Source organism: Schistocerca americana, chromosome 3, assembly GCF_021461395.2.
Source record: "Schistocerca americana isolate TAMUIC-IGC-003095 chromosome 3, iqSchAmer2.1, whole genome shotgun sequence".
In the NCBI taxonomy this organism is placed as follows: domain Eukaryota; kingdom Metazoa; phylum Arthropoda; class Insecta; order Orthoptera; family Acrididae; genus Schistocerca; species Schistocerca americana.
Window position 1 is genome coordinate 522,747,803 of NC_060121.1, and position 10,575 is coordinate 522,758,377.

Sequence of the window (10,575 nt, forward strand, 5' to 3'; positions counted from 1 at the left end):
CTTTGTCAAGCGAGTAGTCGCATGGTGGGCGCCACATCTTTGACAAATTAAAAAGAAAATATCGTTGCCAGGATACAACGTCTAATTTTATTCAGCTATACTGGTAGTTTGTCAAGCGAGTAGTCGCTTGGTGTACGCCACATCTTCGACAAATTAAAATGAAAACAACGTTTCCAGGATACAACATATAACTTTATCTAAGAACTCTATTACGCACTGGTGAGCAGTTTCGAATATGTACTCGCTCCCACCTATAAGATGCATTGGATACACCATCATTGTGCTTTTTGTTTTATTGTGTTTACGGGGATGATACGCCCACGTATCTTGGGCACTTGAGAATGGCTATTTAATAAAAATCTCATCTAAAACAAATGACAAATGTAAAGGTTGTCATTCACTACGACATTTATTGCATGACACGTTTTCAAATAAAAACATTGTCTCTGGAAAACCAATGAAACCAAGTAATTCCATGTGCTAAGGTGTTACTACACAAGGTGAAACAAACAGTAGACGCGGTGCGGAAGTGCTTTTGCATGTTTGCAGTTTCGGTAATTAGAGTAAAATAATCTATGTCTATGTTGTACTCTGTTCCTTCAGGTTTTGTTTTTGGTAACTAGTTCTATGAAGAACAATTTTCCGCCCCAAAAAGACGTTTTCCTCCATCGGCAACACTTTCTGATGCATAGGTAAATGCCTGAGAGCGATTTTTTTTTTGTTAAAATTTCTTGCGGCCTCCAAATTGCGGTGTAAATATAATATAGTTTTTTAGTATTTGTTTGTATTCTGCTGTGGTGCGACGATTTTTCCAGATATGCAGACAAGTAGTGTCAATAATATTGATAAAATATTATTCTTGCTTTTCAAATGATTATCATCCATGCGACTGTAAGGTGAGAGATGAGTCAGCGGTTCAGCTTCAGAGTTAATCTTTGAAAGAGATAGCTCACAACTTATTGTTGAAACTTCACTACAGTGTGTATTCTTCCCTGAAACCCAGAACCATGTTTTTCAAGAGGTTTTGTGAAAAAGAACACAAAATAAATTAGATTTGTTTGGTTATGTATTTCGTATTATTTATGTATTTACAAATGGCAGTACGCCTGCAGTAATCCTTTCGTTCAGTGGATCTTGAGGATCGGTGCCGCAGCTGCGTAGGACAGAGGAGCGGCGATGGCGGGGGCGGCGACAGTCAGAGGGGCGGCACGCAGAGCGGGGGCCACGGCCAAGGCGGGGGCGGCAGCAATAGCGGGGGCGGCGTAGGCTACGGGGGCGGCGATGGCGGGGGCGGCGATGGCCGCTGGCGCCACGGCCACGCCTCCCAGGTAGCCGGCCGACACGGCGGCGAACAGCAGGGGCAGGATCACCTGTAAGCACACAGCACGCGTCTCACGTCGCTATGTTCCAAAATTGTTGTACAGTTGGCATTGCGAAAAAAAAATTCCTGGAAATTAAGAAAATTGTGCAATACTAGGAAGCCTATGGTTATTTGTAAACTGCGTCGATTCTGTTATTAGAATAACTTCATAATTCCAGGAAAATTAGCTGCAAAGAACCTATTCACTTCGTGTTGCTGTGATACATAAAGGAATAATTTTGCTACCTCTGGAGTTCAAGGAGAAATTTGTGAGTGGTACAGACAAGTAGGATCACACATGAGCAAACGCAAATAAATCAATTGCCTGAGTGTTTCGAGGCATTTGTAACAATGCCTTTATTTTTCACGTTTGGAGGAAATAGCTTGTAAACACCGTAACATAATAAGAGACACAACTTTAAGAGAATTGATGCGAGATCTAGTGAATTTGAGGAAAGAAATGTGAGGCAATATCATATAGCTAGTGCTCTTTCTGTTTAATTTTTCGTATCATTAGCAAGACTTATTACAAAATGAGAAACGAGTCAGGTGAGCGTTACCTTCGAGATTCATTTTTATGCAATTTGATAATCTGTTAATGTAAAGATGGTAAGTGAAAATTTTTCTAGATGAAGAAGATTTGTATTCAGTCAAGGTTTTCTCGGTATGTGACCACGTCGTCATGGATTTTTATCAATCATCGCTTCCGCATTTGTTGCAACAGTGACCGAACAGTTACAGTTTGACTGTAAAGATTGGTCAGAAAATGTGTGAAATGCTTGTAGGGGTGTTGCAGGGCAGGTTGTACTGAGACATAAATGTTAAGAAAGAAATTCGATACGTTACGCCGTTTCCGAATTATTTAGCATCGAAGTTAGCCTATCAGATCGTCGCCCGCGTATATTCAAGGTTCAGCTAACGAGACAAAGCACTCGTTGGGCAACGCCGCCCCTGGCAGGCCGCTTGAATGCGAGCGCGCGACGCCCAGATTGGCTAACTTCTATGCTAAATAACTCCGAAACTGAGCAACGTATCGAATTTCTTTCTTAACATTTATGTCTCAGTACAACCTGCCCTGAAACATCCCTACAAGCACTTCACACATTTTCTGACCACCCAGTATATAGCAACGGTCGCTAAAGAGCACGTTCGCAAAAAAAGTATGTTCCTGAAGCGGAAAAAAGAAAGCGCCATTAAAAAAAGAAACTGTTCTATTTCATTTCTCAATTTGACAGTCCTCCAAGAGCCGTTATGACGCAAATAAGACCCAAGTAATCTAACTTATACAATGTATTTTACAATAGGGGACCAAAACATTTAACGAACATTTCACTGCTTGATAATAATAGGAGTTGTCGGCATTATGTTGATTAGTATTGCGATTCGCGTGTACGCCTGCGACTATCTCTAATACGAAAGTGAATTAAAGCTAATGAAGCCTGTAGGAGACGAGGCTGCCTGCGACTCACCAGCTTGTACATGTTGCGTGTCTTGTGTCGGCGGTGCAGACTGTGCTGACCAGAGGAAGGCCCGGGTTTATATACCTGCAGAGCCACGCCCGGCGACCCTCCACACGACCTTGCCTCCTCCAGCGGACACTGGAGAGTCCGGTCCAGCGCCTCTCCAATTGTTTGCAGAGCTGCCGTAGACAGCATCTCACTTGTTAATCACATTAAAAGGCAGTGTCGGGTAGGGATTTCACGTACAGGATCTCCCAGTCCTTAAGCGTGTATGGTGTCCGTACATTATAAATTTTAAACGAATGGACATAAAAGTTGTACATAGGTTGGCGCCGATGAAAGGTGCCCACAACACAATATGAATAGTGGCCCCAAAAATGTGTCATGACGTGATCTGACTGCACTGAAGAATAACGCGATACAGATGCTCACAATAAGCATAATGGTTGTATATGTAGCATACTATAAGTGTGGCATAAAGTCATTCAGCAGGTAGACGACCATTGTTATAACAATCAGTAGTTCTGTATACAGGATGACTGGGTCGCAATGGTGAAAATCAAACATCAAGCAAGGAAAGATTTTATTGCTAATATGGCGCGTTATGGAGCATTGCGTAACAACTGCTGGTCCAAAGTTCTCCAGACGAAACTACCTCCGACAAACTGACAACAATCGATTTGATAATGTTTATGGTTTGTACAACATGAGAAGCTGCTCTCATCGAAATGAATGTCGTGTTCAAGGCACAAGACCATGCTCCAATATCATCTACACGAGGCATCAATGCAAGCACGATTTCATTTAATTTGGCGAGGGAACAAATATAAATGATCGAAGCTTTGAAATTAAGCTCTTGTTATTAAAGATAAAAGAGTACAGTTTCTTTACGTAGAACATCAAAATGATTTTTATATGAACCACATGGTTCCTTCATCACTGTCAAAGAAAGACGTCGTTTACAAATGCTTCCTGAAAGCATCAAAAAGCGGCAACTTTCCGGATGGATGGTAACTTTTCTACTCGTTTAGGTTACGAAAGAATACACGACATAGAATACGCGAGACTGGCCCAGGTGAATTGAAAACTGCAAGCCTCATAATATATGACCATTGCTGGATTGAAGAAGGAACTGCCCATTTCAAACATTGTTCGCAAACCTTGCAAACTGCTGCAGTATTACCTGGTTTATGCCAGTAGTCTGCAGAGGAAACGCAGTTCGGAACTGTTTTATTACTATCATCAATGATACAAATCCTGGCTACATTTATGTTACTGTTTCATTCTCAATATGTTACATGTAATCTTATTCTTATTGTAACACAGAACCATCAACAACGAACAAGGAAAACATTATATGTTTCAAATTTCCAAGCCATTTTCCCTCAACAGGCGCCTTACAATTTCACTGGCCGAGCCCCAATTGCCTCAAAGATTTTAGGTAAGATACATCAGCGCAGCAGAACGATTGCGACTGCACAGATAACCAGTTAGTGCGTGCAGATGTTACAGGCTCGTGGGTAACAGACGTATGAAACTTAAATCATGAAAATTGGTAATATAACAAACAACTTTCAAGCATAAAAACTGTATGCATTGTAGAGGATTCTGCAACAACTAGCATCTTGCATTAACAACCTAAGCTCGTAACAACTGCAAAAAGTGACTATCTCCCAGTCTCAATATATGTGTAAGATCAAAGTATAAAATTTTGACACCCTCACTGAGATATCGATGATGTAATAAGCAGCTAGATTCTACAAACCAAATTCTCTACAGTTTATATTTGGGTTCCATATGCCAACGATTTCATGCAAGCCCATAGGAATATGTGCTTTTCAGTCACATTCGACAAACGTTCCGGTCACTAGACAGGATCTCCAAATTTCAACCCAACGGTGAGTATCTGTTGTAAACAGGTGCTCACAGGCATTCATACCCAAGAGAGATGGTCCACAGTCGTCTGGGAAACAATATCTCGCGCGTAAGACGAGGTAACATTTCAATGACAGTGGCAGCATTCAAACTGAAATAAAACAGTATTCCAGCTCACAAGTTAGTATGCAGTAGTTACTTGAGACCTGAGACAAGATTGACATGAATATTGCAGCAGTCCAAAATATTATAGAATTAAAGTCGACGTAATCTCAACACCATGGTGTGGGAATTACAGTACCACAGCACTGCGCCTGATAATTCGCTGTACAGCACTGCACTGGATAATTCGCTGGCGTAGATGAAGACTAGCTTAAAAATGATAGGCGCGATGTTGATAATTTCCACTCTGTATTCTTCGAAGTATGCAAATCGTGGGAAAGTTGAAGGTTGTTTGTTGCTAAAATCCTTTCCCAAACGATTCCACACTGCCGGAAAAAAAGTTAGTAGCATGGAAAGACGACGTCAGTTTTGATTCGAAGACGGTATGTGAAACCGCGGGAATAGTAAGTGTACTGATAATGGTTTCAGCGTCGTCCGTCAACAGAGAGCGTAGTGGCATAACTACCAGGGCTCCATCTGTGTCTATCCTTTAATAGGGAATACTCACAGCCAGAAGGCTCTGTGTGGTGAAAACGTGTGAAGCACGCAGGCAACAATGCCACAAAGACACACTCGTGCGTGCTACAACAAACTGGGCAGCTCTGAAAGAGTTCAAATTGTGGCCTTCCGACTGGCAGGATGGTCCTTTCGGGGAATTACTACCCACACAAGTTGGACGTACTGGCTCAGTTGTGCAACGTTGCTGGTGTCAGTGGTCACGTGAATATTCTGACACCCATAGACGAGGTTCCTCGTATTGTAAGGGCAGCCACCATAGCAGAGGTACGAAGGCTTGTGAGCATAGACGTGTGAACACGACCTGTTGCGAACCAGATATTAGCTGTGGGCTATGGGAACGCACATCTCTAGCCCATCTTCCACTCACGTGATGACATCGACGTGCCTGCCTCGATTGGTGCCGTCAGAAGATCGTTTGGAAGATGGAATGGCGCGCCGTGATCTTCGGCGATGAAAACAGATTCTGCCTGCACCCAAGTGACGGTAGTTTTCTCATACTCCCTAAGATCTGGTGAGTTCTGTCTCATAGAGAGCATTCCTCCATGATACATTACCCCCACGCCAGGCCTTATGGTCCTGGATGCGGCAGGCTTCAACTCTCGTTTACCGTTAGTGTTTCTGAAAGGGACGCTAGCCATTGGTCGGTACGTGCGGAACGTTGTTCGACCTGTTCTTTTGCCCTTCTTTCAACAGAAAGGTTATGCGTTGTCCTAACATGATAATGCTCGCCCACATACTGCTCATGAATCTCAACGTTCTCCGCAAGATGTGCAGCAACCTCCCTGACTTGTCTCCAGTCGAGCACGAGTGGGATATGGTGGGACAAGAAGTGATTCGTGTGACTCATCGGCCAACAACTCTCACAAAACTGCAGGAACAGGTCGAGCTGGCGCGGCATAGCGTGTCCCAGGATAGTATTCGCCATCTGTGCGATCGAGTAGATGCCTGAGTCAGCACCCGCATTGCTGCCAGAGGAAGCTACACCAACGTGCTAAAAGAGGTATTTCACCATGAGTCGATACGTGATTCCTCAGACTCGCTTGTGCTACTTATTTGTAACTGTAAGAATTTAATATACTCCATATGCACTGTTGCAACAATGGGTCTTAAATGAATTGGAAACCTCTGAAAGGGTGTGCTATTTTCTCCAGTAGTTTTTTATTTTGTTCAAATTCTGTTGTGTCAACAGTTACTTGTCTATAACCCTTTGTCCAGCTCTTTGTGGTTATAATGATCAATTTTCTAGTAGGTTTTCATCCACATCTAAGAATTTGACGCCTTTTACGAAAGTTGCATACCACATGCATGTATGCGTCCACTAAACGTCTGGAGAGGAAGCATTGGCAATTTGTCGATATTCCGTATCACGTGGATTTTTTATAAGGTTTACCACAGTCGACTTGTACATTGTTCGCAGTGGATAACTTCGCCTCGGCCTTCTTCGATCTCTTCTTCGGACGATTTGGTACTTGAGAATGGTCCCATTTCCCAGATCCCAACATTCTCTTTTCGTGCCCCTAAAACGTTTTCTCTTTACTTATATTTGTGGTAATAACTTAAAAATTCTTGCATATGTTTCCATCCCATCCACTAATTTCTCATTTACTATCTTAAGTATTTTCATTAGATTTGGTCTCCTGCCTTCCTTTCCTAGCAAACTCCATATTTGGTATATTATTTGCGTATTTAATTACCGTGTCACTCTGTAGCACTAGCTATCGAAACTTCACATTTTTTCTTTCGTAGTTACTTATTCTCCGTGTTTTACATCTGCACTCCATTAATCTCCAGACTTACTATCTCCGTAGGGTTTTCCTCAAATCTAAAGCAATGTTTTTACACCAGCTGAACTTTGTCGAAGGATGTTGGGTAATTTCATGTCGAGTTTCTACCTGGGGACTTTTTGTTATTCTGTAAGTCGGTTATTTTCGATTGTTCCTTTTTTGTCTTCAATCTGTATACAACTTTTTTTTTTTTTTTTTTTTTTTTTTTTTTGGGGGGGGGGGGGGGGGGGTTCATCAATCTTCTGACTCGTTTGATGTGGCCTGTCACAAATTCCACTCCTTTGTCAACCTCTTCATCTCAGAGTATCAAGTGAAACTTACGTCCTGAGAAACCCGCTGGATGTATTCCAATCTCTTTCTTCCTCTACGGTTTTTGCCCTCTACAGCTCCCCCTAGTATCATGGAAGTCATTCCCTGATGTCTTATCAGATGTTCTATCATTCTGTCTCTTTTCTTTTTCAGTTTTTTCCGCATATTCCATTCCTCTCCGATTCTGCGCAGAACCACCTCATTCCCTATGTATCACTCCACCTAATTTTCAAATTTCGTCTGTAGCACTACATGTCGAATGCTTCGATTCTCTTCTGTTCCACTTTTGCCACAGCTCACGTTTCACAACCATACAGTGCTGTACTCCGAACGTACATTCTCAGAAATTTTTTCCCCAAATAAACATCAACATCTACGTGATTCCTCTGCTATTCACAATAAAGTGCTTGGCAGAGGGTTCAATGAAGCACCTTCAAGCTGTCTCTCTACCATTCCACTCTCGAACGGTGCGCAGGAAAAACGAACATTTAAATTTTTCTGTGCGGGTCCTGATTTGTCTTATTTTTTTGTGATTATCATTTCTCCCTATGTGGATGGGTGCCAACAGAACGTTTTCGCAATCGGAGGAGAAAACTAGTGATTGAAATTTCATAAGAAGATCCCGTCGCAACGAAAAACGCATTTGTTTTAATGATTGCCGCTGCAATTCACTTATCATGTCTGTAGCACTATCTCGTCTGCTTCGCGATAATACAAAACGAACTGCCCTTCTTTGTTCTTTTTCGATGTCATCCGTCAGTCTCACCGACGCGGATCCCACACCCCACAGCAGTAGTCCAGAATAAGGGGACAAGCGTGGTGTAAGCACTCTCTTTAGTAGACCTGTTGCACCTTCTAAGTGTTCTGTGAATGAATCACAGTCTTTGCTTTGCTCTACCCACAACATTATCTATGTGATCGTTCAATTTAGGTTATTTGTAACTGTAATTGTAGTGTTGGCAGAAGAGCCAACACTGTTTTTCTAGAGGAGGCCGAAATGCACGCGTTTAATTACACGCTGACTGGCGTGAGGTCTAGAACAGGACAATATCTTGAGAATTGTAAATAAAGTACTTAGATGATGTAATACTTAACTTTAATCCACAATTGTAGAACATCTCTCGTTACGGTACATGCTTCATAATATTAATTATCAATTGAATACGGCGCCTTGCTAGGTCGTAGCAAATGACGTAGCTGAAGGCTATGCTAACTATCGTCTCGGCAAATGAGAGCGTATCGGTCAGTGTAGCTTCGCTAGCAAAGTCGGCTGTACAACTGGAGCGAGTGCTAGTAAGTCTCTCTAGACCTGCCGTGTGGTGGCGCTCGGTCTGCTATCACTGACAGTGGCGACACGCGGGTTCGACGTATACTAATGGACCGCGGCCGATTTAAAGGCTACTACCTAGCAAGTGTGGAGTCTGGCGGTGACACCACATTCCTCCCCCGCAAATCGGCGAACGGTTGTGTTATAAGGCTTCCGCCCGCCGTGAGGAGGACCCCATATTGACGTATGCGACGAGGTGGGGAGCCTAACAACAGGCGAGTCTGTGCCACCGGCACCCGGCCATTCGGTCCGAGGGGAGCTAGGAAACGCCTGAAAACCTAGTCCAGGGTGCACGTCAACATGCGGTGTATGCGCCCGTAAAGAGACAGGAGTGGCCGAAGGGTCGACCTCCATTGCGTCGGGGCACCCGACGGGCGAAGACGACATCTGGTCCGGAGCGGGCAAGAGTTCCATGTCGGAGGACAGCTGGTCACGGGAAGCGATCGGCGGCGCGTGACCCAGGGAGGCGCTTGGCGGCTGCAGCGAAGCGCCCACTGCGGGCGGCGCTGGCGGGAGAACAGGCGGCGGCGGCGGCGGCGGCGGCGGCGGCGGCGGCGCGCCGCCATGGATCAAAATCGAGGACAGCGTCGGTAACACCTGGGGATGAGGCGAGCCAGTAGATGGGTCCCCAGGGCGCTGACCGGACGGCACCGTCGCTGAAAGCGAACGGGGAGCGACAGAACCCGTGCGACTACAGAGGCGCAGCTGATTGAGATGCCGACGCACCTCACCAGAGGCCCCCAAAACCAAATATATAGCGCGGCCGAGGCAGCGAAGAATGCGCCCTGCGAGCCAACGCCGTGAACCTCGATAGTTGCGATAGTATACAATGTCGCCTGGAGCAAAAGCAGGTGGCTGCCGCTGCACAGGAACCTGATGCGGCGGATGCAGCAAAGACATCAAGGTTCGATGAGGACGACCGTGGAGCAACTCAGCCGGCGAGCGACCATCTCGGGGCTGAGAGCGAGACGACGACAAGAAGAGCAACAACGCGTCCTCCGAGAATGCGACGCTTTCAATTTCAACATTTGTGACTTGAAAGTCCGGACCAATCGTTCAGCGGCACTGTTGGACTGAGGCGAAAACGGCGCGGATGTCAGATGTTGAATACCATTGGCCTTGCAGAATGACTGAAATTCTGCGGACATGAATTGTGGGCCATTGTCGGAAACAATAGTCTGTGGAAGACCTTCAATGCAAAAGATAGCGGATAACGCTTGGATGGTGGCAGATGCCGTGGAAGACATCCGGACAACAAAAGGAAAATTACTGAATGAATCGACAACCAACCATCGAGCATTCCAGAATGGACCAGCAAAACCTATGTGTAAGCGTTTCCAAGGGGAAGTGGCTTTCGGCCATGCAAAGAATTTCCGTGGTGGTGCGGATTGTTTTTCGGCACACGCCATGCAAGAAGAGCACATATTCGTAATCGCAGCATCGATTCCGAACCAAGTACAGTGCTGACGAGCAAGTTGTTTCGTTCTCACTATACCCCAATGTCCTTGGTGGAGAAGCCGTAAGACAGAGGACTGTAACGAACGTGGGACCACGACCCTGGACTGATCATTATCAGTACGCAACAGCAAAACACCACGTTGTACAAAAAGTCTCTCCCTGTGAGCAAAAAGTCGGCGAACCAACGGATCCTCGATCCGTGATTTCGACAAGGGCCATTGCGTAGCAACAAAACGCAAAACGGTAGCAAGGACAGGGTCAGCAGCTGTGGCTGCAGCAACACGACGAAAATCAATCGGAAACGATTCGACCACGTCATCG

At 44.8% G+C, this 10,575-nt stretch overlaps 1 protein-coding gene across 1 annotated transcript; it reads right to left on the reverse strand.

Annotated features, from left to right (window-relative positions):
• Positions 1–1,048: 1,048 nt before the first annotated feature.
• Positions 1,049–2,880, reverse strand: LOC124606819 (cuticle protein 16.5-like). The gene is made up of 2 exons (XM_047138885.1): positions 2,830–2,880; positions 1,049–1,370 (listed from the first exon to the last, which is right to left on the reverse strand). Exons 1-2 carry the CDS (start codon positions 2,839–2,841, stop codon positions 1,125–1,127), a joined length of 258 nt encoding a protein of 85 aa, XP_046994841.1. The 5' UTR covers positions 2,842–2,880; the 3' UTR covers positions 1,049–1,124.
• Positions 2,881–10,575: the final 7,695 nt, after the last annotated feature.